Raw genomic sequence first — 27371 nt, 5'->3', positions numbered from 1 at the left:
ATCGTCGTTCCCTGCGGGCAGAACTTGTCTACCTTCTGGGCATACCTCTTCCTCTGCCGCGCATCGCCCTTTGAGCAGCACCAGGGGGAAGTTGTTGACCAGGGGCTTGGGGAGCCTGAGATTCCTGGTTCTCTGTTTATGATGTTAGCTTGTGTTCGGTAAGTTGTGTAGGGCGATCGCCACTTACTGATGGTCTCGTCAACGCTCAGAATCAAGCAACTGGCCTCGGTAGCGGCTTGAATGGCGTTGATCTTGACGAGACTGGGCTCCCACACAAAGGCGGCCATGTTGTCTCTAACACCCTCGTTCTGGAAGTCAACACCGGCCCAGAGGTTGCCTTTCCTGTGCTCAACACGCAGTCTGTTCAGGATATCGGTAGCGTCGAAACCAGCGTTGTCGCAAAGCTGTCTAGGAATGACCTCGAGTGCCTTGGCGAAGGCCTTGATGATACTTTGCTGCTTGTGAGGGATCTTGCTGTCGGCGTAGGTGTGTAGGTATTTGCTGATCTCCATCTCGCAAGCACCACCACCAGCAACAATGCTCTGGTTCTTGATGGCACGCTTGACGATCATGATGGCATCGTGTAGACTGCGCTCGACTTCGGCAATGAACTGTTCAGCACCACCACGGAGGACAAGAGTGCAGGTTTTTGCGCCGGGGCAACCCTCGAAGAAGTTGAATCTCTCTCCACCGATTTGACGCTCCTCGAAGGTTTCGCAGGTACCGAGGTGGGCCTCTTGAATGTCGGAGCAGGTGGATTGGATCGAGGCGCCGGTGGACTGGCACACGCGTTCCATGTCGTCTGAGGCTACGCGACCAGCACAGAAGATGTCGCGGTCGGCAAAGTACCTTTACAATGGTCAGTCATGTGCTTCTTATTCAAGCAAGCGAATTCAACGTACTGTGTCGCAAGATCACCAATAGGCAGCTTGCTGAGAACAATCTTTGCGCCAGTCTGGTAAAGAGCCTCCATCTTGTTGAAGATAATCTGCCACTCGGCATCGACGATAGCCTGATATTCCGACACTTGCTCAACACGGACTTCGGCGTTGTCCTTCTCGCTCTTGAGCTCGAGCTCGACGTTCAAGCAAACGATCTTGGGGTTCTTGAATGACTTGGGTTGTTGCTCGAAACCGGCGTAGGAGAAGGTCTTCTTAAATGCGACACCGTTGACGAACAGGGAATCTTGCAGGGCACCACCAGTGATCTTCTTAATACCGATGAGTCTGTTGTTGAGGTCGTTCTGGTCGAGGGAGAGGACGGCGTCGACAACCACTGTAGGGCACGTTAGCACATATTCGAGAGGGCGCAAGCAGGCAGCGACATACTCTTTGTGAAGAAGTCTGCGTTGCGGTGAATCAGCTTGCTGCTCATCGAGGTTGCGGCGAGTTTCCGCAGAGTCTCTCTCTGGTTGTTCTCCTGTGTGTTGACGGCAATCTCCTTGATCTTGTTGACGGCCATGGTGCTAGCTCTTCGCAGACCCTTGATGATGGTCTGACTGCTGACACCGTGCTCGACGTGCTCCTTGATCTCCTTGAGAATCTCTCCAGCCAAGACGACAACTGATGTGGTTCCATCTCCAACTTCGGCGTCCTGCGAGCGGGCAATGTCGGTCAAGATACGGGCGGCAGGGTGGACAATGTCGAGCAACTTCATGACAGTGGCACCATCGTTGGTAATGGTCTGCTTGCCATTCTCGTCGACGAGCAGGAGATCACCTCCGTAGGGGCCAAGGGTGGACTTGATGGTGGATTGTACGGCGAGACAGGCGTTGATGTTGGAGACGATCTGGCCGCGGCCCTGGGACTGGTCGGTGCCTGAGTAGAGCTGGTCAGCTGCTTGTTGCGCGCCAAAAAGACATAGGGTGAGGCGCACCCTCTCTGAGGACAACGATAGTCGGTGTTTGACCACCGAACGACATTGTGCTGTGATTTTTTGCGGTTCGAAGGAGATGGTGTGTATGGTCCAACTACTCCTGGAATCAAGTATGTACACAAAAAACACGAGTGGCTTGGTAATGGAGATTATGCCGTCGTTTGGGTGTCTGGAGAAAAGTTGCCAGCGGCCATCAACAAATGGGTCCGAGCTTGCGGCCGTCAATCTTCGCCGAGCGAGAGCTCAAGATGCTTTCACTTCATATCTAACAACACACTTGCTTCAACAATCTGAAATTATCCAGTCCTTGTGGCATCCTACTACACAATCTTATCTACATTTTGAAGCTGTGAAGTTTGTAGTGACAAACCGCTGCATCATGCTCTGACTATTCTCTCTGTCAAGGGTCTCTTCCAGCGATGCCTCCTTGTCCGACCACAAGCTTCTCACGCGTCTGCTCCAAAGTCGAAGCTTCCACAGTCTTGTCGTCCTCATTTATCAACTGGAGCAATGGTCTCAGGTATCTAGAAAGCTCACATGCCGTCAGCAATCTACACGTCTTGGTGGAACTGGAATCGATCCTGTTCGTGTGCAAAGGTATGTCACATAGGCAGCTCTCAAAATACACAGTTCCTCCGGCGAAGAGAGAGAATCTGCCGAGAGTCGCGATGTCATCGGCTCTCTGTGGACTTGTCTATTGTCTGGAAAGAACTGTGCATTTTCATAACTTCAATGCCGCCTGTGTATAGTCGTGAAATTGTGACGGGGTTGCTGAAACATACCTTTGAGCTCAGTGGTCAGTCTGACCACACCATTAGCGTCGATTGTAGCCAGGTAATCCGTGACGAACCATCTCTTATCATCTAGGTCCTGGTAAAAACGTTGTCCGGACGCACCACCGAGATATCCTGCAATGATCGCATCGCCGCCAACGTGGAGCCGACCTTCTTCTCCTCGACCCAACACGGAACCGCCATCCCGGTCAAGAGAACAGACCTTGATACGAGAGCCACTCAAAACCGTACCAACGCTGTCCAGGGTCCGATCGGTGCTCGACAACGACTCGCTGCCCCAGCCAAGCACTCCAAACCCTTCGGCCATTGTGAAAGATGATGAGGCCCACTCAGTTTGCAACGCATCTTGTCCTTGAGCGAGCAGTTCTGCGCTCACAACTCCTCCATGTACTGACAGACTTCTGAGGGAGCTGAGGTCTCTTTGTGAGCGTGAAGGATGGCTAACCAGCTTTTCGAGTTGTGGTGGTGTACAGATCAGACGCGTACAGCCATGAAGCTCGACCGCTGACAGTGTGATTTGTGCAGAGAAGACAGCTCCCGAGAACACGATAGCCGAGCCTCTCTTCCACGCCACCAACATTGCCTCAAGAGTTGCGCTGCTCCAGGCCGGACAAGTGACCAGATACCTCTGTCCGGAGAGAATGTATTGATTCACCAGCGCTGTTCGAACGTTTAGGACGGTCAGAGGGCAGCCCTTTGGGGGATGATCGGGGCTCTCTTGAGTGAAGAGCATTGCCGCCACATGATTGTCCGCAAGAAAACGATTTTCTGGACCAGGCCTATGTGGTTTGTCATCCGCTCTGGGTTCGCGCGATCTGTATGTATCTAGAATCGTGAAATTGGCCCAGCCGCGAAAGAATCTGCCGACTTGCTCGTGACAAACGATCTTGAGCTCTATCTTCTTCGCCAGGTCTGGATAGAGGTCGTCGAAGTTATATGCATCTCTGAGGTTGGACACTAGGACGACGCTTGTTCCAAGCTGCTCAAGAGGATAATCCTGCTCTCCAGGACCGTCCACGTTCAAACTTGAAGGATTGAGAGGCACAAAGGTGAGGTCAAGTATAGCCGCCACCCATAGACCAAGGGCCAATTCTGCGCAGCTTGGAAGGAAGGCAACTAGAGTGCTTCCTCCCTCGACTCCATACTCCTCCCACACAAACGCAATGTCTCGGGCAGCTCTCATCATTTGGCGGTACGTCCAGGTCAAGCAGCCTGCAGCTGGTTGTTCTCCAACGATGTTCCTCAGATACCCCCAGGACTGGTGAGCGCAGATGAGAGCGATATTGTCCGGTCCTTGGTCGTATCCTTCTTCCAGCTGTTGAAACATGAGATCCGATCCCATCTGCACACCGGGGCCACCGTCGAGAGCAGCGAGTCGTTTGTTGGGTGTTTTGGTCGCCATGGTATCAGTGTTGTACGCGATTGGACAAGGAGTGAATCAGCAAAACGAATAGAAGAATCTCCAGATTCACAAGCGAATTGGCTCACCCAGCTGGTCGGGTTAGGAACCAGAGAGCTGCGTTGAAATTCATAGAATCCTATTAAGCAATATACGCAAATCAACAGTCTTCTATAAAACGACAAGCTTGTGTGATTGCTGCCTATTCTTCTAAGCAGATCTGGTACAAAGAGGCATCATCAAGCGTTTTCCTCCTAACAGAGACCATCAAACAAACGCCAATTGCGTTTGCAGATGAAGAACAAAGCGCTGTCGGCAATTCGAGACAGCTGCAAGACAACAGGCAAGAGCGCTTCTGTTCGTGCCTTCCAAACTACTTTGCGTTGCCTTTGTCATCGCGCATCTTCTTCAATCTTCCTCTCTTCTTTCGCTCACAATCACTCACCATCTTCAACACTTGCACCTCTTGTCTCACTGTCACAAACGACCTTGCATCCCTCCACAATCAAGATGCCTGACCTCGATGACTTCCCCAACGAGTTACTCGTGGAGTTCTTCTCGTACTTCGATCTCAAAACCTTGACAAGATGCATGAGAGTCAGCAAACTATTCAAGGCCATCACCGACCACCCTACCTTTGACAAGATCTTCTTCCGTACTAAGATTACCGAGCCTAAAGATCCCATCAACCCTGACAAGATCCAGATCAACCCTATCTTCAGCATGATCCAGTACACCAGTCGTCAAAGGATCAAGAGTGCCCACTTCCTCATCCTCGACGAGAAGCCTAATGGCAAACCCAAGCATCGCAAGCTAGCTTTGATCGACTCATCTGCCGCCAAACAGAATGCTACGGAGCCCGCCGTCACCTGCCTCCAAGTCAGTCCTTACAGTGGCGCTAGCGTAGGCATCAAATTGGGACGTGCTGTGACTGTCCGGGATGTGATGGAAGGTCTCTGCAACTACTACAACATGGTCCTCGTCGCCAATGCACGCCACTTCCTCGAGGACTTCTACAAGATCAAGGGATGGACCGAGGACGAGCTGGTTCTCAAGGCACGCTGGAGCTTGTAGAAGAAGGCTTTGTTAGGGTGCAGGTGGGGATGTTTGATCATTCGTCGAAGTCGCTGTTTCATCCAGTCACATTAGCTATGAGCGAAAGCAATCACCTCAAGTATCATACGCATCAATGCTGAATATTTACTTTACGGAATCCCCACTCATTCGCAAATGCCAATTTTATACCTCGATATCTTGAAACGTGTACCTATGCTGCTTCTCTAAAATACTGCATACTCTCAGAGGTACCTATAAAAATGCACAGAGCACTCTGTATTCAGATGTATGCCCAAAGAAAGCCCGATGAGTTGGCTCATCTCACTGGACATGTCTCTGTTCGTAGAACCTACTATGCATTTCTACAAGTGCCTAAAAACAAGGCACGAATGGCAGGAAAGAGTACAATCAACTGGCTCGACGTAAATCACCAGGTCAAACTGGGTGGCCAGTGACTACTCATCTCCTCGGCCCACGGTTCCAAACGTAAACCATGGTGTACCTCATCAGCGTCAAACATGTTTGCGCACTCTAGACTCTCATAAACTGCTCTCTCCGCCCAATATCTATGTACTCGTTGCAGCACTTCCGTACCCTACACACGTCGCAGCTCACCGCGAAGACACGAGAGAGAGCCACTTCGACATCGACCCGATTGTCGAACGTGCATCGAGGTGTCGACGGTGCTGTCTAAACTTGCAACCGTAGTCGGTGCACTCGAAAAGCTTGTCGTGAGTGTGGAGCAAACGGTAGTGGCGCTTGAGGTAGTCCTGGCGACGGAAGATGGAAAGGAAAGATCGAATTGGTAGGGAGTCGAGTATATATACTCATGATTGGAGCTAGAATCTGGCATTTGGTGAAGAAAGTTACGGTGAGTGAGAGTTCTTGGTCAAGTTTTTGTAAGTGAAATATGTGTTGGTGTTACTTGGATTGAGTCCGCTCTCTCCCATGTGTAGAGGTATGTACTATGGGTAGCTATAACAATGCACAGTTGTTTCAGCAAGTGGGAAGCGTCCATTGAGAGACATGCTGTCATCGACTCTCTTTGGACGTATCTATAATCTGTAGACAACTGTGCATTTCTATGGGCTCAATCGCACAGACTTAGCACACAGGGAGAATGCATCTCGGCCCCTGAAGCACTTCTCGGATTCGAATTGTGGTGCGTATCAGATATCATGGAAATTATCATTAGATAGTGATCGAGATACATCATCTAGAACGACCACAATAACCAACTATACTTTCGATCCTAAATCAATAGAACAGGCCCTTCTGCCACCAAGCGCATCTCGCACTGGCAGCAGGGTCTCTAGTGGGTGCAATGTTTCTCGGTCCCAGGGCCTGAACAGTCGCGTTACTTCCGTACATGGGGAAGTAAGGCAGACCTCTAATGTTGGGGTTACCAGTCTTTGCAAACTCGGTAATGTACTCCTGCATGGCGAGCGCAACGGCAACATTCTGCACGCCGAAACTGGTTCCTCCACTGGCGGCAACTGTGCTACCGTTACCGTTGTAGTAGGTGTATGCGATATCCTGTCCGTGGAGCGAAGGAGGTACGTCGAATAGGTAGGCGTGGGTTTCGTTATTGTAAGCCTTGTTGAGCCAGACAGCATTGCAGGTGAAGACGGCCTCGGACAAGATAGCCTCCACACGGCCAATCTGGTTGGTGTAGTTTTGGGCCTGGCTGCCGTCGAAAATTGGCGGGTAGAGTGTTCCGGTGATGTAGTTTAGGGTCTTTGGCATGTAGCTCAGTGCAGGGAAGCTCGTGGTCAGGAAGGTGTCAAGAGCTGTGTTGTTGTCGATGAATGGGGAGGTGAAAAGGAGGCCTTCGTTTGCGTTATGACCGGTCATGATGGAGAGATTCTTGTCGAATTGGCCACGTGCGAGCAATTGGCCCGGCAGTGCGGGCACAAAGTCGCCATCCACGGCAGGTCCGTAGACAAATTGACCGTAGGGAGCTCCGCCGACTTGTTTTGCGTTTGCAGCAATGATAGCAGACGAAGACAGTTTGCGTGCGTCGGCCAGTGTGCTCACATTCAATAGAGCAAGGAAATCATTGAAGACGCCTTCCTGCGCTGAAGGGGAAACTACAGGGAAGAAGCCGGGCGATTGTGGCACGGCAGCTGCGAAAGGAGCTGGACCTTTGAGGCCACCAAAGGCCTATATCGTGATTAGTCTCTACTCCCCAGAAGGACGATATAAACGGGTACTCACAGTGATCTGATGCATAATTGAGCCACCTCCAGCGCTCTCGCCAAAGACAGTCACGTTCTTTGGATCGCCTATTGCAGTGTCAGATGACAGGGTCTCGATGCAAAGGGAATCATCAACTTACCTCCAAATAGATGGATGTTTTGCTGCACCCACTCTAAGGCGAATCGCTGGTCGTACAAGCCAGCATTTGCAGTGCCATTCTCCTGGAAAGTAGGACCTGAAAGCCATCCCATTGCACCAAGTCTGTAGTTCATAGCCACATAGATGACACCACTAGAGTTGTCCATTTGAGACCGCTCGAGCAGACCAGCTGGATTACCGCTACCAGACTTGGATCCCGCAGTGTAGCCTCCGCCGTAGATCCAGACCAATACGGGATGCTGCTCGTTGGAGTTGAAGATACCTTCGGGAACCACGACATCGAGGAAAAGACAATCTTCACTCTGTGTAGGACCAGTCGAGCTAGCCGCAGATGAGTTGCTGCTGGCAGTGGTCAGGTTGAAGTCTGACATGGTGAAACTGGTTTTGTTCTGTAGCAGATACTCGGGAATCCATTGTCCAGCGATGATCTCCCACGCAGGGTTGGCTTGGGGACAAATAACGCTAACACTTCCGGTCTGTACCTGAGTTCGGTTCACAGCAGGAGCCTGGGGAGCTGCAAAACGAAGATCGCCAACTGGGGGAGCAGCATATCGAATATTGGAGAAGCTGTAATAGCCACCCGTAGCCTTGAGTTTGTCAGAGGTTTCGTCAATCAAGGAAGGGTCAATTGACCTACGTTATATGAAGAGGCTTGTTGGCGAGCATACCCAAGGTCCACAATAGGTAATGAGGCACATGAGCTCGAATTCTGGGCAGACACGGCTGCTGACAGTGCAATCACAGTCGCTGCTGTCAAATGGGAATAGGCACCCATACTCTTTGTGATACCAAGTTCGATTGTCAAGGACTAGAGCTAGAACAACACGAGAAAGCTTGAGGAGAAGGGCATGGAGCAAGCTCTTTATATACCGCTTACCCGGCAAGCCCGGATTTGAGAGATGATCTCACGAGTAACTAATAAAGGTGGACACGGGCACCAATGGATACGACTTACGAAAGACACTATCGAGGACTTGAGGGCGGCTTGCTCAGCATTGTCCTCGGTACTGCTGAGCTTCAAGCCATTATATACCCCTCACGTCGACCGAGGAAGGATGTTTTGCAAGCCATCTGCTGCTTCGCGGACCGTCAATTCAGCTCCTTGCTTTAGCGTTGGATGTGCATCTGACATGATGATCGGATTCCTACACACGGCAAGGACTGCCATTGGCAATGTCTCAGTATCTGTCGAGTCTGAGCACGTCCAAGATGAACAGATGTGGAGCACGGTTGGTGTCAGATCAAGATCAACGGTCAAGACGGCACACCAAGTGCGGGGGAGACGACGAAGTCGGAAGCTGCCAAAGCCGCAGAGAGGGACGACGCGGTTCCCAAAAGTCAAGCAGGGCAGGATGCGACGCGTCAGAGGCTGGTGTAAGCTCGAGTCCAGCGTAAGCGAGACAGCGGTCAAAAGAGGAAGGTTCGGACAATCAAGTTCGCGCTGGGCAGAGCTAAACAGACCCTGGACTTGTTTGCCCTCTGATGAGTCCGCCGATGAGTTTGCTGCTGAGTTGGTGATGAGGTAGAGCATTCCAATGTCTTGGCGGCAGACGCCGAGGTTGATTAGCAAAATTTGGGCAAGAACTTTGGCCATCTAGGTGATCCGCGACTGCCCAATATCACTCAGGAAGGATGAGCGCAATCAACGCATCAGCCTCGTCGCAGGGACAAAAGCGCAAGAGAGAAGAGAAGGATGTGAACAGCAAGAAGGTGCAAAGCGACAAACCTCCGGCGTCAATCTACAAGAACCTACAACTGGCCGAGAAGCCCGTATACAAAAATCTCCAGATCGCCGAGTCGCTGAAGGCACAATCGAAAACGAAGAAGGCACGCATCGACAGATTTCAAAAGACCGAGAACCCGAAATTCAAGAACCTGCAGATCGCCGAGTCGCAAAAGACAGCGCCCCAAAAAGCACGAGACGACGCAGTGCAGAAAGATGAATCACAAAAGCAGGACTTCAGAAACAACAGACAACACAACCCGCTGGCCGCTAAGCAAAACAGGTTGCTACAAGTCCGACAGAGTCTGCCCATCTGGCCGCAGGCTACAAACATTCGAAATGCCCTCCTCGAGAACCACGTCTTGATCCTTGCCGGTGAGACTGGTAGTGGTAAATCGACTCAGGTCCCTCAGTTCCTCCACACTTCCGCATGGTGTACTGGACGTGTCGCCGTCACTCAGCCTCGTCGTGTCGCTGCTGTCTCGCTTGCCCGCCGTGTCGCTGAAGAAATGGGCACACCCCTTGGAAAGAGCCCCCAGTCGCTGGTCGGTTACAACGTTCGTTTCGACGACAATGTTGGCAAGAACAACAGGATCAAGTTCCTCACCGAGGGAATGTTGTTGCAAGAGATGTTGAGAGACCCTGCTTTGGCCGAGTACAGCTGTGTCGTCGTTGATGAAGTCCACGAGCGAAGTGTCAATGTAGATTTGCTTTTGGGTTTCCTAAGAGGTCTTGTTACTGGCACGGGTGAAGCGGCCAAGAAGCGAAAAGGAAAGCCCCTCAAAGTTGTTGTCATGAGTGCTACGGCCGATACTGAGAAGTTGAAAGACTTCTTCAGCGAAGGCTTTGGACAACCTCCAACCGTAGACAGCATACCTACCGTGAATGACGGTGAACCGGTCTTGGACAAGGAAGAGACATCTGTCGAGAAGTCGCAAGAGTCATCTGTCTTGAGCTCGAACAAGATTTCAACGTGTTTCGTCGAGGGCAGAATGTATCCTGTACAGACAGAATACCTTTCTGAGCCTACACGAGACTTCTCCGAAGCAGCCTTGTTACAGATTTTCCAGATCCATCGCAAGGAGCCCATGCCTGGAGACATCTTGGTCTTTCTGACTGGTGGAGACGTCATCACAAATCTTCAACAAGCGATCGAGGACATGATACCGAATGTGATCACCAAGGACTCTGGCCTGCCGAAGCTGCTTGTACTACCCCTGTACGCAGCACTTTCACAGGCACAACAACAAGCCATCTTCTCACCTGCTCCTCCAAACACACGCAAAGTAATTCTGGCGACTAACATTGCTGAAACGTCCATTACCGTACCAGGTGTTCGATTCGTCGTTGATAGCGGAAAGGCCAAGATCAAGCAATTCCGCAATCGTCTTGGTCTCGACTCGCTCCTTGTAAAAGACATCTCGAAGTCTTCCGCCATCCAACGTCAAGGTCGTGCGGGAAGAGAAGCAGCCGGCAAGTGTTTCCGCCTGTACACAAAGTCAAACTTCGAGACCCTAGAGAAGGATACTGTTCCGGAGATCCTACGATGCGACTTGAGCTCGGCAGTGCTTACCATGAAGGCGAGAGGTGTTAACGATGTCATGGACTTTCCACTTTTGACACGTCCGTCAAGGGAGGCAATGGAGCGTGCATTGTTGCAACTACTCCAACTCGATGCATTGAACCCAGAAGATGGAAACATCAGCGACCTGGGCCGTAAGATTGCGCGACTACCTCTGACCCCAGCGCACGGCAGAACAATCATAGCAGCAGCCGATCCCGAGATGGGATGTCTGTTACCGGTGATCGACATCGTTGCTTGCTTCAATTCAGAGAACATATTTGTTGAAGTCAAAGACCAAGACGCAAACGACGAGGCCAGAGAAGCACGAAACAAGCTCTCATGCCGTCAAGGAGACCACTTGACTCTCCTCAGCGCCGTGCAAGCCTACGCATCAGAACGCACTGACCGCAAGCAATGGGCCAAGCAACACCTAGTCTCGCACCGCTCCATGCAGAACGTAATGGACGTCCGCAAACAACTCCGCGCCCAGTGCCAACAAGCCAAGCTCCTGACAAAAGAAGAACTCGCCAATGCCGACGACGACAATCTAGCTACCGTCTCTGAGTCCACCGGCAACAACATCTTGAAGTGCTTCCTTCGCGGCTTCCCCACCAATGTCGCTAGATTAGTGCCTGATGGCAGTTACAGGACTATCCATGGACACATGGCTGTGGCTATCCATCCCAGCAGTGTGTTGTATGGCAGGAAACTCGAGGCTATCTTGTACAATGAGTTTGTGTACACGAATAGGACGTATGCTCGTAGCGTCAGTGCTATTCAGATGAACTGGCTGGAGGAGATATATTCGGGATCGAGTTAGAGTGAGAATTGGCGGTAATGTACATTTTGGTGATGACAACACTTTCACAACCGTTCCTTAATTACTTCAATTTGAGGTCGTGCATTTCTTGTACATGTTTCGTATATGTGGCGTACCGTTGTCTATCGATAGCATTCTGGACCGTGCGCATGAGTCAGGGTGATACCCCATATCAGTGCTAAAAACATCAACAGCGAGGTATAGAAGCGACCACATGGCCTTTTGTACTTTGAATATGTGGAAAATATACTTTGAACCATCTTCAAGGACAAAAATCAGCTACATGTCGTCTTCACTAATAGTGGTAGCGTAGTTGCAATTAAACGTTATTCGGGTCACATAATCTAGCAGGACGGTCTCAGACGCATAGACAGTACCTCATCTTTGTCGATACTATTGCTCGCCATCACAGAAAAGAGTCGTCCGAGACAGAAGATGCAAGATTCAGTAGCTATAGAACAAGCTCACATGTGAGCAAGGCTCAAATGCAAGTCGTACGAACCGACAATGCAGATATACGGCTGGTACAGAGTATCTTGGCGGTCAGGGTCATATTGGGACATGGCCATTCTCGACATTGCACTCGTAGCTCGAGCAAGGAGAGAACATCTGAAAAAGACCAAGAGACAGAGTATAACGAGCAGATCGATAATAATTAACGCTAGAAGTGGAGACGTGATGCCATATATGGGGAGAGTGCTACAGCAATACTAATACATGAATCGAGCAGCGGTTGTGTTATAGGCTGTCAAAGACTGGATCAAACTCCATCGCGCCCCAGCCGAATCCATTATTCAAAGTCGCGACATCATCAGTGAAAGACTGCCAGTTGAACCACGATGCCTGCAAGGGATCGGATTGCATAGTATTCCAACCTTGACTAGCGTCTGCTAGCGGGTACATTGCCGTCAGATCCATCGCTGAAGTCGTGTAGGCAGCCAAGTCGTCCGTGAAGTTTGCAGAAGGTGTTGGTATGACCATGGCCGGGGGTTGCGCTGATCTCTCTTCGCGTTTCTTCTGCGCAACTCGCATGAGCTTCTTGATCGGCCTCCACAGTGGACCTTGGACGCCTTCGGCAATCTGACCAGAGAGTTCGTCGAAGGAGATCAGTCCGATGTTCCACGCCCTCTCTAGAAGTTGTGCATCGTGCTGATCTGGGTTGCAGAGCTCCGCCAGCAGGACGGCTAAGCCATGCCAATCCACAAAGCCTTTGATGATCCAATGCCATGGCTCAGTGCTCTCGCTCAACAAGCTCCGCTTGACTTCAAGCGCTTCCACAGCGATAAGCAAGATGTTCATTTGTTCGGGCGGAGGCAGGGTCAAATCGGAGTGTCGCTGAAGTGGTCGTACCGCGTACAACTGTGCGCACCTAACGAGGACTTTGGTGAAGCTGACACAGGCAAAGCGGAAAACGCCATCTACTCGGATGTGTGACAGAATTTCGTCTTCGAATGTACGCTCCATATGTGCGATGGCTTCCTGTCTCACCTTCCACGAGCTCTGTATCGCCGTAGGAGGCTTTTCTGCTTCACCTGGCAGCACCCAATTCAGCTCTCTCAAGAGCCGATTACTGCGGCAGTGAATGTTGTAGAAGACCATGCTGGTCGGAGAATTTGCATCTGACAGTAGTACAGGACCGTCCAGGGCAAAATTCGAGTCGAGATAATCAGTTGGGGGCTTGGTGGTCCACCCGTTCGTAACAATCATCAGATCACTCCCTCGGTCCATAGCTGCTTGATAGTCCAGTGCTATCAGAGTGTACCAAGTGCGTCGGCGTACTTCAGCTAGGCCCCAGGGTGGTCTGTTGTAAGACTCTTCTCTGTGCAGTTGCAGGGATTGCGCCATCCTGACTGCTAGAGATATGCACATCCAACTTTGTTGATCGTTCTGATGTGATCTTAAAGCCGCCTATTCATGAGTTAGCCAAGACTTGTGGACGTCGTGTTTCCGACTCACTATGTAGAGTAACAACGCTTGCAGGGTCACCAGGCTCGGTCTTTTGAGGAGTTCAGCCTTTGCGAGGCATTGAAAGGTTGCTTGTTGCCACTCGTTCCTCAAGTCTTCTTTCCTCTTGCTAAAGGCACTCAGGCAGTGTGAATTGCTTATACTGCAGATGCAAGCATAGAACGCGCTAGCAACGAGTACCTGTGTGCTTGGGTTATCCGGAGCTTCTCCCAGATATGGTTCTTTCGCTGTTAAGAGCTTCTCAAAGCTAGGCAAATGGACGAAGCTCAGGATGTAGTCGACGTTGCGTCGAAAGATCTTGATGTACTCTAACACATCATTGTCCGAGACGAATGGATCAGTGACTGGCGGTGAGGTGAATAGCAGATCTCTTGGGGTTCCATTGCTATCTGTAGGTACAGAGGGTGAGCTTGTGTCAATGTCATCATCATCATGGTCGTTGTGGTCGTCCTCATTATCGAGTACTGCATGAATATCATTGAGCTCATGGGCTAGTTGAGCCCAGAGTGTTGATCCCAATGGCCACTTTGTAGTATCTGGAGTAGTGTCATACGGATCCCATGCTTGTTGCTTCTTGGTCGACGAGCCCGAAGAAGCAGCTGTCTTGGCGTCGCTGTTGTTTCGCGTCTTTTGTGGCACAGATTCGAGAGTAGTGTTTTCCGGTAGCAAGCCAGAATTGAGAGACTGAACAAGGCCTTCCAAGCGATTGATTCTGTTGCGTAGTTCTGTGTTCACGCCCTTTCGACCACCATTTCTCCCACGCGGCAACCTGGCGCGAACGATTGGAACACACTCCTTTGACGAGGCTACGCAATTCGAACATGGATTCTGTTTGTCACACTTGATTTTACCTAGAACGAGTCAAAAGTGATATGGAACAATGATAGTTTCAGCGACTCACGTTTCCTGCACAAGGTACACGACAAAGGCACGGCGGCCGAGGACTGGGAAGTGTCAGGCCTCTTCACGGTCGGACTGTCCATGATGGACGACAGTCAAAGTCTTTGTCAAGTTCAGTCTCGCTATCGCATTCAAGTGTCATGAGAAGTCAGGCCAGATGATTGCAGGCAGCGATGACCATGGTTTGGTTGCAGGATCAGGATCATCATCGACTGTAAAGCATAAATGTGTCTGTGCTCAATCGAGAAGAGGCGTCTTCATGTGATTGGCAGAGTAGAGGCAGCGCAAGGCAATCTTCAGGCTCACAACAACGACTGTAAGGCTTCCAGCGGTTTCCTCAACGATCAAAAGACTCTGCCCAAGCTTTGACTGTATAGGGGAATGGTCGGACAGGGTTTCCTGATGGAGAGAGTCGTTGGACCCCTGACGAGGGACGAGGCCGTGAACCTCGGCTTCTTTCCCCCAGCGCGTTCCTTAGATCATCATGAAGATGGTTGTTTTGCTCATGCATCCGGACTCTCTCCACCACCCTTTTCTGTGTCCATGAAGCCTTTGTTTGATAAGCATGGTACAGTCACCTCCGTCGTCAGCGGCCAGCTCGGCTTCCAGTAGCAGTCGACAGAATCTGGATCCCATCACACGCAATGCGCTTCGGTATACCGTCAGTGCGAAGGAGTATGAGTTGCTTCATCAATACCTCGCGTCACGCGCCCCTTCGGTGCAGAAGCGTGCCCTCCCACCACGCAAATATGAAGCCATAGTAGAAAGCAAACACGATGCCAGCGTCTCGACAGTACGAGCCAGTCTGCGTGTTTTCGCTGCGACCTATACCGCCCTCAAGGCATGGGATGTCGTCTCGCGAAGACTACGGCCATCCAAGTAAGACTTGCCATGTCAAGACCTTGTACATAGTACTGACCAGTGATAACAGTCCGAGCCAGAAGAACACCAGCCCCAAAGCATCACATATGCGGCTATCAGCCTCGCTCTCCTTGATCCTGCTCTTCCACCGTCTGCTGTATCGCTTCTTTATTCGTCTCCGTGCCTCGTTACTTGAACCCTCGGCTCGCCCCTTCCGCCGTCGCAATCCTCACATCAGTCTTGGATTAACATCACGATACACACCTGCTATAGGAGCCGCACTATCTGGACTCTTCTTGGGCGTGTGCCCTGCCTCGCAACTGCGCATCAGCGTCGCCATCTACGCCTTTAGTCGCTCACTTGAGTTCGCCTACAATGCCGCCGAGGAGAAGGGTATCTGGGGAAAGAAGGGCAAGCCAGACTGGGTAGGGAGCTGGATGCTCATGCCCCTTGCCTGTGGACAACTCTTGCACGCCTTCGTCTTCGACCGCGAGTGCTTTCCTACAAACTACGGCAGCTTCATTCTCAAACGCAGCCCAGAATACATCCAACAACGGCCCTCTACATATCCCGCCGACAAGGCTTGGCCTGCAACCTTTGATATTGTTGACGGCCTGGCTGACATCTCGCGTCTTCGCTGGCCGTCGTTCGTCTCCCCCATCTTGTTCCCGGCAGCCAAACAACACCTCCCAGCATCAATCTCGAACCTCTCACCAATCACTGCTCCGGCGCATCCCGCCATCACTAATACTTCATGCGCCCTTCTGCACCCACAGGATCCATCGTGCATGCGGACATATATCAAATACTTCATCGCCGCCTTTCCCTCTACCGCTCGCTTCTTCACCGTCATCTATGCTGCCTTTGCCCTCCTATCTTACAAGTCTTTCCTCCAAAACCCCATGCAACAGCTCAACCGCCTCGCCGCAAAGATCTTGCGCATGTCCCTCTTCATCACCGGTTCCATCGGCACAGCGTGGGGAACCATCTGTCTGTTTGCGACCTACCTCCCTCGCAACACACTAGCCACACAGCGCTGGTTCCTCAGCGGCTTCCTCGCTGGTATGTGGGCCTTTGTCGCAAGAAGAGGTCAACGGAGCAGCTTCATCTACTCTGCACGCATGAGTTTGGATTCCTTCTGGAAGGTCGGTGTTGCAAGAGGCTGGTGGAAGGGTGTCAAGAGTGGAGATGTTATGCTTTTCGCTGCTAGTCTGGCGCTTGTGGACGCTTTGTACGAGACACAGCCCAAGGCTGTCAGAGGGGCTATGATTCGTAAAGGAATGGGCGTGTTGAGGGGGGAAGGGTGGGTTGACCGTACTGTCATTCAGGAAGAGCAGGGCAAGTCAACGCCAGAGACTGTAGAGAAGAAAGATGAGTAGTGGAGGTGCTCTGTGGCGCACTGAAGGCGAGGAACGAATCATGAATTGAAGTCACGAAGGACGAGTTCTTGTACGATAGGTAGTGGTTAATCGGTGTAATGTTTTTGCTCTCTCTTGTTCTCATGTTTTCATTGAGCTCTCATACGACCAAATACCTAGCCAGGGAAGCCCGCTCTAGCCATCTTCCTAGCTCTTCCTTCCCTGCGATTGGACCCACGTGCCTCTTTTCGTTGTCTAGCAGCCTGAGTATTACCCTCGCTAGGAGGCCCAGCTGGGTTACCACCACCTCTACCGCCTCTGCCACGTCCGCGTCCACCACGGCCCCTTCCGCGGCCTCCTCTGCCACCTCTCCCACCAGCTCCGTTGTCCGAGTCTTCCGTGGCTTCACTGTCCCTGTATGCAGTCCTTTCCAATTCTGGTTGCGCGCCACTGAAAGCAGAGAATCTTGCTTCCAGTCTCTTGAGGCGTCTCGGATCACGGCCGAGCATGACTGCCCAGCCTTCGATAGCCTCGTCCTGCATGCCAGTTTCGCTTTTGAGCGCAGCACGAGCAGAGCTGCGACGAACGTCTGACGATCGTTCAAACACTCCTCTATCCATACGCCACGCGCGGAACAAAGCTTCCTCGTTCTCTCCCTGGTTTCCGAGATCTGTTTCTCTTGATTCCTCGCCATCTGGTCTGGCAGCATCGACGTATCCTCCTACATCTGCTTCATCATAGGTATCGTCACGTTCGTCATCATCCGAGTCGAATGCAGCCAAAGCGGAGAGAATCGCACTCTTTGCGGGTGCAGCGCTTCTGTCTTCCAACAGAGCGTCAGCAGTAAGGTTTGCGTTCTTCCTGCCGAGGTGCAGATGGGAAGCATCCACCTCGAGCCTGTCGAATTCGTCATCGTCAAAGACGTTCCGGCGTTGTGGAGGCGGTGTACTGCGCGGTGCCAAATGCTCTATTTTCTGTTGTTCCGTCTCTTGAGCATCTGCCTTCGAATACGACAGTTCTTCAGTTCGATCAAGCGACCGTAGATGATCAGGTAGTGAGTCGTCGAGAAGGAGGGCAGTCACTTGCTCCGGATCATCGTGATATTCGTTCCATAGTCTGGCGATAAAGCCTGAACCAAGGTCCGGGAACAGATCCTGTATTTGTGATATAAAGCCCACTCGGTGAACGTGTTGCTCTGCTGATACAGCACCATGACCAAATTCATCTGCGGTCGCTTTGCCTTTCCCTTTGTTGACTTTGTGTGCTTTTTTAGGCCTTGCGATTGAGGGTGAGAGTAATGACGAAAGAGTGTTTGCCAGACCCTGTGCTCGCTCTGCGTTCTTTCCAGTAATAGTTGTCCTTAGTTTGGACAACAGAGAGGTGTTGGTAACCAGATCTGCCAAAATTGAAACTTCAGAATTGCCAGCCTGGTTCTTGAGGCCGTAAAGATGGTCGAACAGGAGAGAATAGTTTGGTTTGTCACCTTTTGTCAAGGAAAGAAGACCATAGTACAGGACCGACACTAGAGATTTGTGCAATTCAGGTGAGCTTTTCGGATATGCCGTTGACATAGCGTCAACAAGTTCAGAACTTGTCAAAACGATGGCACCAGCCTCATGAGAAGAGAAAAGGAGAGGGACGATGCGTTTCACACTCGGCTCTGCTACATCAGGATTCGATGATTCAAGTTGCTTGATGGTCGTCGACAAGAAGTTTTGGAGAGAACGATTCAAATCAGTATGCCTATTACGCCAGAGCTTCTGCAGTAGCAAATCCAGGCTTTGTGTCTTCATATAGACATGGCTAAAGTCCGAGAGAAAGTCCCATTGAAGCAGAGGAGCCGGAGGGTTAGAAGTTGTCAACAGAATCCTATGAGTGAGAATGAAGCAAGTCTTCCGCAGAGTGTGCTCCTTGCCCTGGGTTTGTCCATGCTGTTGGCGGTCTTGAGCTGATACTCGATAATAAGATGTTAAAAAGGGAACCAAAGGTTGCTCGTTCCGAGCTGCTGATTCGAATTCTGCCTTTCCGAGACGCAAGTAAAGGGCTGAAAGTGACAACCAAGCATCAAGACATGCTTCCCACTCGACGGGTCCCAGATCCTTGCGAACTTGCGCAGGTGGATATGAAGCGAGTGATGGCAGACTCATTGAATGTCCTGGACCAGATTTTTTGCGAGCAGAACAAGTGAAAGCGATTCTTGGCTATCCAAGCAGAAGATAGTCGTGTGTGAAGGTGAGAGAACCAACAAGCAGACCAAGTTCACGATATGGCCAAAAAGTTGAGACAACAAGGGCAGTTGCATGACGATGTCTATATGGGTCCAAGCTTGGACGGTCGTCGATTCGGGAAGGAGCGGTCTTGGCAGCCACGATTGACCCCCACAGAAGTTCTGACCGCGCAAAATTCGGTTGTCGTTTTCGATTTCGAACATCAACCAAAAGGCCAATCATCACTTAGCCGTGGACACTCCCGAGTCTTGATTGCCATATCCGTCTTTTGACCAGGTGAGACGACCTCGCTGTCGCTGGCGACACCTTGCGACGGCTTACTAACACGTCGCGACAGCACCAACTCATCTCCAAAATGTCGTTCCAGGACCCCAAGAAGACCGGCCAGGCCGATGCCCCCAAGATCCACAAGATCCGCATCACCCTCACCTCCCGCAAGGTCCAGTCCCTCGAGAAGGTCTGCACTGAGCTCATCGACCGCGCAAAGTCCAAGGACCTCCGCGTCAAGGGCCCCGTCCGCCTCCCCACCAAGAACCTCAAGATCACCACCCGCAAGACCCCCTGTGGTGAGGGTTCCAAGACCTGGGACACCTTCGAGATGAGAATCCACAAGCGTCTCATCGAGTGAGTTCCACCGCTACACCATACAAGCCTCTGACCGCCGTACTGACATCGTTCCCCTTAGCCTCAACGCCCCCACTGAGGTTGTCAAGCAGATCATCATCAACATCGAGGCCGGTGTTGAGGTTGAGGTCACCATTGCCGCTTAAATGCGTTGATGCTGTGTCAAGTAGTACCAGTCCGATCCGGCGCATAGTTGGAAGTCAAGTAACCACTGGGCTTCTCCTAGCGAACAAAATAAAAGATGGTCAAAAACTTTGTTTACACTGTCATGTGTCGTGATATTTGTGTTTGCCATTATGATCGTCTACTTGAATGCTCGCAAGTCGCGTACCCAGCAAGCAGACCCATTCCCTAAGGCCCGCTATCCTTTTCCCATGCTAATCTAGTGTACACCAAAGCCACGAAGCCGCCCAGAACAACTCAGCTTACTTGTAGAAATCGAACTTGTCAGCTTCAGACGCTCCCTTGACCTGGCTGGTGTAGGCGTCCTCGAGATCCTGCTGGATGATGTTGTAACGGTTCTTTCTGACAGCGCGCAGACCAGCTTCCTGCATAATAGCTGCGATGACAGCACCACTCAAGGGGTCGTTGCGGACGATGAGACTGTCAAGATCGACCTCAGGACTCAAGCTCATCTTGCCAGCGATGGTGCTGAAGATCAGTCTTCTCTCACGTCTGTCGCGAAGGTTGGGGAACTCAATCTTTCTGTCAAGACGACCGGGACGGAGAAGGGCGGGATCCAGAGTGTCGGCACGGTTGGTTGCCATAATCACCTTGACGTTGCTAGTCTGATCGAATCCATCCATCTGGTTAAGCAGCTCAAGCAAGATACGTTGGACCTCTCTGTCAGCACCAGTCTGAGCATCGAAACGCTTGGTGGCAATGGCGTCAATCTCGTCGATGAAGATGATACAAGGACTGTTCTCGCGAGCCATGCGGAACACGTCTCTGACCATACGAGGACCCTCACCAAGATACTTTTGGACGAACTCAGATCCAACGACTCTGATGAAGGATGCGGTAGTGCTATTGGCAACAGCCTTCACCAGCATAGTCTTTCCGGTACCAGGGGGGCCGTAGAGCAGAACACCGCGAGGAGGGTCGATACCGATCTGGTGGTAGAGGTCGAAGTGCGTAAGGGGCAGCTCGACGGCTTCTCTGATTTCCTGCTTTTGCATGTCCAGTCCTCCGACATCAGCATACGAGATGTCTGGCTTCTCGTCTGCACCAAGCATAGCAATCGAGGAGTCTGCCTCTGGGGGAAGAATGTCGACGAGAGAGTTTGAGTGGCGATGAAGAGCGACCGAGGAAGAGGGCTTGAGCAGCTCACGATCGAGTGTCGAGAGAATGCGCACGACATAGTTGGATCCAGTGGATGATTGTACAATACCGGTGCTGGACATGGTTAGCATGTGGTGCTGTGTCAGATGTCGAAGCACACGCACTTTTGATCGATAGCCTCCATAAACTGTCCGATAACAAGCGGTACACTCTGTATCCTCTTGATCTCCTCCTGTGCGCGTACGAGCTCTCTCTTCAGCGATCTCTGTTCATCCTTGATGTACTCTTCTTGCAGCTTGATGTATCTGCGTGTTGTTAGCATGAACTCGTACACAAAGGAGCTCGTAACCCACTCGAGCTGTCTCTGGAGCTTCTTGAATGTGGAGTATTGGTCGTCAGAGTCGGCGCCGATGCCTTCGAGCGATTCGATGTTTGGAATGGATGATGAGAGCTGTTTCTTGTGCGGCGGCACCGTGTTTGCGTACGAGTCGACTGCGACGTCGGCCATGATGAGCTGTTGATTTGTGGTATGTGTGATCGGGTATGGCGTATTTCAGAGTAGTACGAGGACGACGGCGATACACGATGGCTTGATGCAGAGACGCAGCGAGTTGGTGGGTTGTCACTTGTCACTTGCCTCAGCGACGTTCTCACTTCCAGCTATCGTCGTCACAACGGAGGTTGCATCCTCCGATGGTAACAGCTTGGCGGACATCTCTAGCCTCCATGTACGTACCCCGATCACGTGTTGGATCCAGGGACAAGGGCTGACCCTGGCTCTCGGTCGCGATGCTTCCATCCTCGTCTCTCCATCGCGATTGGCAAACAAAAAGCCCCTTAAAGCAGCGATAATGGTGCCTTGAGTCGTGAGAGATCTGGGAAGACACGCCACACCTTGGATCAGATGAGATCGATCTCAGGAATGATCTCCTGCTGAACAGCTTGGCGACATCACTCTTCTACCTGTTGATCCAGCTTGTCCAAACAAGAATACGCATGGTTTCTGAACATGATTATTCACATGTCACATAGCATCAAGTTGTTTGGACAAACACATTGCAAGAGAAAGGAGGCCGAGTGTTGGAAAGACTCGATCACGAATTGAGTCGCGTATCGCGGATAGCGCTGTAATTGGGCTGAATCCCCCCGGAGGCCCTTCCTTCCTGCCCTTTGCTCATAGAAGCATCTACCTTACCCGAGGCGAGAGGGGACGATGTTCGCGCCTTGGTTTGCTTTGCAGAGATGTAGCCACATGGAATCTCGTTGGAAGTCGACCCCTTAGTCGAGCATGTACTCTGGAGTTTCGCCAGAAGAAGTATTGGGAAAAGTGGATGAGATCGGTTCATCGACGATTTGCGTTGGCTTTCTCAAACCCAGCGTCCCGGTGCGATGCAGGTCCGTCGCTGCCGGAACCATGGCTGTAGGGGTGAATGTCACACCAAAAAACAAACCTCTTGTAGCTATGCCACATGTTTGAGAAGTCAGCTCGACCAAATTAGCTACCCTGCATATTTAGACGTGTTTTAAAGAACAGGAGGCTATCGAGAGAAGCACCAAATTTGCTGACGTCGTTCTTCCAAACCGCGTGCTGAAGTTTAGCGTGGCCGTGCACGCACCTTCGACTCAAACAGCGTGCTGGGTCTTTCAATTCTTCTATCGCTACACAAACCACACCCATCGCACGCCGTCTGCCCCATCCCCCCGGAATCTCGCCTGCCGCCCTCGACAAGCGACTGTCCTGTACGTTTGAGCGACTCGGCGACACGCGCGAAACGCCGCCGGCTGGCTCGCCCCAACCCCTCGACTGTCCTTGACCGCAGCCGCGCGCAAAGCCCCATCTCGTTGGTGCCGCGACCCCGACACCGACACCACCTTGCACGGATGACCTCCCAGCTCCGAAAATCATGAGCGGCTACAATCCTTATGCCTCAGGGCACGGGCACCAAGGCGATGGCATGCAGCAGATGGACATGTCGGCCAATGGGCAAATCATGGCCCAAGGACCCGTTATGGACGCCATGCCTGGACACTCTCTCGACGATATCGTCAGTCAAAACGCCAAGCTTATGCGAAGACAAAGCATGTCCCAAGGCTTCCATCCCGGCCAGCAACAGCAGCAGCAGCAACAACTCCCACAGACGCAGCCTATGGATACCGACGACCCGAGGCGAATGTCCATGATGGAATTCACCGGCACTTCACCAACTGGCCCTCTGGAATCCTACCAGTTCAGCCTCCCAAACTCCGACATGGTCGACGCTACAGCTTTCATGGCCGCCAGTCAAGTGAATCCGGCCATGGCAAGCAGACAATCCTCTATTGGCGGAGCCGACCTGGCCATTGACAATGGTTTCGCCCCAACAAGCTCATACATGCCAATGATGCCACCCACCTCGTCCTACCAATCTCCTGCAAATCTCTCCAACAATATCGACATGGACCTCAACAGTCCCTACATCAACACTCCTATGCACATGTCATCTCTCGGTTACAACAGCCCAAATATCGACCGTCCCGCGCCCATGTACAGCCACAATTCTTATCACGGCATGATGAATTCTCCTCTCCATACCTCTGTGCCCAGTCACATGTACCGCCAATCTTCGGAGCCTGGCGGAAATCCTAATCCTCCCAAAAGACCATCCCTCGAGCATTCACATAGCCGATCATCAACAAGTCAGACCATGCAAAACACCCATCAACAATCACGTCAACCTACGCCACAACGACAAAACAGTCGGCCATCACAAAATTCAAGACAACATTCTGGTTTCAAAGCACAGCCTCAAAATCCTCAACCTGGCTCGCGTCAGGATGTAGGCATGGATAGAGGTCGTAATACAAACTCAAAGCCAGACCGTTCACCTGACCCATCGAAGTACAACCCGAACAACCAAGGGTTCAACTGGCCTACGCCCGAAGGTTTGTTATGTCCACGCCATTACCGTATCGATTTTATGCTCACCTCATACAGGCGGATGGCCATCTACAATGACGGGCAAACCCCATATGCATTCCCAGTACAAAAACGCGTACTCTTCAACCGGTTTTGATATGCTTGGAGTTTTGGTATGTTTCCTAACCTTTCTACCAATACAAGGGCAACAAAGCTGACGCGAGGACAGATGCGTGTCGCGACTCGACCAAACCCGGAAATCAACATTGGGTCCGTCGACCTGTCTTGCGCCTTCGTAGTTTGTGATGCGGAGAAAGACGACTTCCCCATCGTGTACTGTTCCGACAATTTCGAACGACTTACTGGCTATACTCGACATATGATTCTCGGCCGAAATTGTAGATTCTTACAATCTCCCGACGGCAATGTCGAAGCTGGAGTACGGCGCAAATATGTTGACGACGATTCAGTACTCTACCTCAAAAACATGATCAATCTTCGTCGGGAAGCTCAGATCTCGCTTATCAATTATCGACGAGGTGGCCAGCCTTTCATGAACTTACTAACTATGATCCCGATCTCGTGGGATACCGACCAGGTCAAGTTCTTTGTTGGATTCCAGGTCGATCTGGTAGAGCAACCAAACGCCGTGACCGATAGGAACCCCGACGGCACCTATGCCATCAACTACCAAAGAGGCATGACGATGCCACGTTACGTCATGAACGCTCCAGAGTCAACTGCCAATAGAGGAGAGCTTGGCCAAACTATACCGAGAGATGATGTTTCTGCTATCTTGAGCACTATTGGAACTGGAGAATCCGATTTCGCCAAACGAATGTGGGACAAGGTTCTTCTCGAAAATACGGACGATGTTATCCATGTTCTCTCTCTCAAGGGATTGTTCCAGTGGATCTCCCCATCGGCGTCAAAGGTGCTCGAGTATGAACCCGGCGAGATTATTGGCACAGCACTTTCATCCATCTGCCACCCTAGCGATATTGTGCCAGTCACCAGAGATCTCAAGGATACCTCTACCGGAGCATCAGTCAACGTCGTTTTCCGTATACGCAGGAAGAACAGCGGCTACATGTGGTTCGAAGGCCACGGATCGCTTCATACTGAACAGGGCAAGGGTCGCAAATCAATCATCATGGTTGGAAGAGAGCGTCCAGTCTATGCACTTAACAGGAACGAGCTGATTGGGAACAATGGAGTCGGCGAAAACGAACTATGGACTAAGATGTCTACGTCGGGTATGTTCCTATTCGTGTCTTCGAACGTAAGACAATTGCTCGATCGCCAACCGGACGAGCTTGTCGGTGTGAGCATCCAATCTCTCATGAGAGCAGATTCGAAGGCCGAATTTGGGCGTGTCCTCGAGCACGCGCGTACAGGCAAAAAGGCGTCTGTCAGACATGAGATGATCAACCGTCGCGGACACGTCCTTCAAGCTTTCACAACATTGTATCCTGGAGATGCAACAGAGGGTCAAAAGCCGACGTTCATCGTGGCCCAGACACGTCTGATCAAGCATCAAAGGGGCAATTCATCATCCCGACCTGCGCTGAGCCAACGTGGATCGGAATCTGCGCTTTCTGGCAAATACACACCTGCAACCCCGATGCTCTTAGGTGACAACACCCCACAGTCCTTGACCCAGCTTCAGTCAACAGATGGTGCAGCTCCCACTTACTCGGGACAGAACGGACTCCAGCTTGGTCGCCAAGATGGAGCATTGGCCTCGGAAGACAATCTGTTCGATGAGCTCAAAACGACCAAGTCGTCTTCGTGGCAGTACGAGATCAGACAGCTGGAGAAGAAGAACCGCATGCTAGCAGAAGAAGTACAGTCTTTATTGGCTGCCAAGAAGAAACGAAAGAGGAGAAAGGGTGCTGGTCAGATGCAGAAGGATTGCGCCAACTGCCACACCAGAGTGACGCCCGAGTGGAGGAGAGGCCCAAGCGGACAACGAGATCTTTGCAACAGCTGTGGTCTAAGATGGGCCAAGCTGGTGAGTCAATCAGCAACAAATTCACGGGTAAGCGCGGACGGTTAACGACTTGAACAGAACGGCAGGGTATCACCTTGGACCAACTCACAACACTCTGTACACTCGACAACATCGGAGAAGGCTTCGAAGAAATCCCAATCTCCCATGCATCCGCCTGGTGTTCATGGCGTCAAGACAGAGCAGACGACGCCTCGTCAACAGCCGCTCGACGCACTTGCCCAACACGGCCAGAACACCAATGCGACTACCGGATACGTCAATGTCACATCACCACAGCAACACCACGGACCCACAGGACATGCGGCACACATGGAAGGCGCCAGCAGGGTTCCTGAAAAGATCGAAGAAGAGTGAGACGACGGGTTGACTCACTGACTCTTTCCATATCCCACATTGCTCCACGCCAAGCTGGTGTCTCTGTCTCTCTGGAGCTCTCCCTTCCTCTTTCTTCTCTCGCACTCGACCCACATCTCTACATCTCCTCTGTTTTTTGTTGCAAGCGCAGTCTCGTCTTGTCACGATACCCATTTTCTCGAGTTGATTTTTTGTCCTGCGAGCACTGCTCGCGTTAACATGTTCAGCATTGCTGACTTACTTCTTCTTGTTCTTCGTTTCAACCTCCATCTATTCCATCAACTCGTTATTCTCTTTTCGTCATCCTAGAAAGGAGTCCCTTGTCAAGAAGGGGGACGGACAGTACGAGAGTGGAGGAGAGATGCTTTTTGTTTCTTTATCCATAGTTTACACTTGATTTTTGTCTTGTTTGAGCACGCGCACAGCAGCAACTGAGACGAAAGGGCTTTTCATGAACACGAATCATGGTGGTTTTTGTTTGGTTGGTTGGTTCGCTTGTTTTTCTTTTCGTCATTGTTACGAATCCCTTCCTTTTCTATCTTTTCATGCATGTACACGAGAGTCTTCAATACCCCCTTGTATATAGCTGAAATCGCTGGGTTCTTCTTTTTCGACAATTGTCTTCATCCCTTTCCTTCTGTAAAGCTGTGTGACACGGGTAGCTACGAAGACGCACATTTGCTTTGGCAAACAGATAGTTTAGAATGAGAGCCGTGATGTTGTCTGCCCTCGTTGGACTTGTCCACCGTCTGTGAAGAGCCAAGCGTTTTCATGACTTTGACTCTGCTACGTACAGTCATAGGAGGGGTCAGGTATAGACTTCGTCGTTTGAGGAGGGAGGTGACTAGATATGAATTCAGTAACACTCACTCGTTCAAAGGCTTGAAGCAATATCTTCTCTACATAGAGACATGGCGATCTTCTAGGCAGAGATACATCTGAAGAGAGACAAGAGTATGCCGCTTCTCAATGTGCACTGGCCTATTTCTCAGGACTTTGGTGCGTTGTTACAGCCGCACGCGTTCTAGACTCTAGCAACGGGAGGATTCTGTGCAATGTTCTTCAACTCGTGCTTCTCGTTTGCTCTGTGTGAGTGTCCGATATCGTCTGAGATTTTTGTGCTCCAGTCTATCCTCTTGGGACAAATATGCCCAAGCCTTGACGAGTCCATCTTGTGTGTTCTGTAATTGACAATGCACTACGGCGCCACTCTTATATATATATCAGTCACGAGGCATCGGAAAATCGAGAAGAGTCAAAGTCTTGACCGCTCAAAAAGAAATATATTGTTTTCTACAATA

At 51.2% G+C, this 27371-nt stretch overlaps 11 protein-coding genes across 11 annotated transcripts; 5 read left to right on the top strand and 6 right to left on the bottom strand.

The window, feature by feature from the left end:
* Positions 1–28: 28 nt before the first annotated feature.
* M436DRAFT_36011 (uncharacterized protein) lies at positions 29–1921 on the bottom strand (the record flags this gene model as incomplete). The annotated part of the gene is made up of 5 exons (XM_013576314.1): positions 29–132; positions 188–849; positions 903–1275; positions 1329–1817; positions 1876–1921. 5 exons carry the CDS (start codon positions 1919–1921, stop codon positions 29–31), a joined length of 1674 nt encoding a protein of 557 aa, XP_013431768.1.
* Positions 1922–2604: 683 nt separating this feature from the next.
* M436DRAFT_36228 (acetyl-CoA synthetase-like protein) lies at positions 2605–4071 on the bottom strand (the record flags this gene model as incomplete). Its single annotated transcript, XM_013576356.1, has 1 exon — positions 2605–4071. One exon carries the CDS (start codon positions 4069–4071, stop codon positions 2605–2607), a length of 1467 nt encoding a protein of 488 aa, XP_013431810.1.
* Positions 4072–4578: 507 nt separating this feature from the next.
* Positions 4579–5142, top strand: M436DRAFT_35414 (uncharacterized protein; the record flags this gene model as incomplete). The annotated part of the gene is made up of 1 exon (XM_013576219.1): positions 4579–5142. The coding sequence occupies one exon, from the start codon at positions 4579–4581 to the stop codon at positions 5140–5142; it is 564 nt and encodes a 187-aa protein (XP_013431673.1).
* Positions 5143–6381: 1239 nt separating this feature from the next.
* M436DRAFT_37211 (carboxylesterase family protein-like protein) lies at positions 6382–8257 on the bottom strand (the record flags this gene model as incomplete). The annotated part of the gene is made up of 4 exons (XM_013576558.1): positions 6382–7287; positions 7342–7409; positions 7463–8069; positions 8120–8257. The coding sequence occupies 4 exons, from the start codon at positions 8255–8257 to the stop codon at positions 6382–6384; spliced, it is 1719 nt and encodes a 572-aa protein (XP_013432012.1).
* Positions 8258–9114: 857 nt separating this feature from the next.
* On the top strand, positions 9115–11589 carry M436DRAFT_36094 (putative ATP-dependent RNA helicase; the record flags this gene model as incomplete). The annotated part of the gene is made up of 1 exon (XM_013576327.1): positions 9115–11589. One exon carries the CDS (start codon positions 9115–9117, stop codon positions 11587–11589), a length of 2475 nt encoding a protein of 824 aa, XP_013431781.1.
* Positions 11590–12327: 738 nt separating this feature from the next.
* On the bottom strand, positions 12328–14537 carry M436DRAFT_77246 (uncharacterized protein; the record flags this gene model as incomplete). The annotated part of the gene is made up of 3 exons (XM_013576871.1): positions 12328–13497; positions 13546–14405; positions 14456–14537. 3 exons carry the CDS (start codon positions 14535–14537, stop codon positions 12328–12330), a joined length of 2112 nt encoding a protein of 703 aa, XP_013432325.1.
* Positions 14538–14938: 401 nt separating this feature from the next.
* On the top strand, positions 14939–16694 carry M436DRAFT_77245 (uncharacterized protein; the record flags this gene model as incomplete). The annotated part of the gene is made up of 3 exons (XM_013576870.1): positions 14939–14947; positions 15029–15333; positions 15386–16694. The coding sequence occupies 3 exons, from the start codon at positions 14939–14941 to the stop codon at positions 16692–16694; spliced, it is 1623 nt and encodes a 540-aa protein (XP_013432324.1).
* Positions 16695–16849: 155 nt separating this feature from the next.
* Positions 16850–18820, bottom strand: M436DRAFT_35403 (uncharacterized protein; the record flags this gene model as incomplete). The annotated part of the gene is made up of 1 exon (XM_013576216.1): positions 16850–18820. One exon carries the CDS (start codon positions 18818–18820, stop codon positions 16850–16852), a length of 1971 nt encoding a protein of 656 aa, XP_013431670.1.
* Positions 18821–19256: 436 nt separating this feature from the next.
* M436DRAFT_35345 (ribosomal protein S1) lies at positions 19257–19671 on the top strand (the record flags this gene model as incomplete). Its single annotated transcript, XM_013576205.1, has 2 exons — positions 19257–19525; positions 19587–19671. The coding sequence occupies 2 exons, from the start codon at positions 19257–19259 to the stop codon at positions 19669–19671; spliced, it is 354 nt and encodes a 117-aa protein (XP_013431659.1).
* Positions 19672–19950: 279 nt separating this feature from the next.
* Positions 19951–21314, bottom strand: M436DRAFT_36496 (26S protease-like protein regulatory subunit 6B; the record flags this gene model as incomplete). The annotated part of the gene is made up of 3 exons (XM_013576409.1): positions 19951–20920; positions 20971–21111; positions 21160–21314. The coding sequence occupies 3 exons, from the start codon at positions 21312–21314 to the stop codon at positions 19951–19953; spliced, it is 1266 nt and encodes a 421-aa protein (XP_013431863.1).
* Positions 21315–22710: 1396 nt separating this feature from the next.
* M436DRAFT_59357 (uncharacterized protein) lies at positions 22711–26070 on the top strand (the record flags this gene model as incomplete). The annotated part of the gene is made up of 4 exons (XM_013576575.1): positions 22711–23728; positions 23781–23875; positions 23932–25716; positions 25774–26070. 4 exons carry the CDS (start codon positions 22711–22713, stop codon positions 26068–26070), a joined length of 3195 nt encoding a protein of 1064 aa, XP_013432029.1.
* Between the last annotated feature and the right edge of the window lie 1301 nt (positions 26071–27371).

The sequence above is a fragment of the Aureobasidium namibiae genome (genome assembly GCF_000721765.1).
Source record: "Aureobasidium namibiae CBS 147.97 unplaced genomic scaffold scaffold_1, whole genome shotgun sequence".
NCBI classification, from domain to species: Eukaryota; Fungi; Ascomycota; class Dothideomycetes; order Dothideales; family Saccotheciaceae; genus Aureobasidium; species Aureobasidium namibiae.
This window is presented reverse-complemented; position numbering and strand designations above follow the sequence as displayed.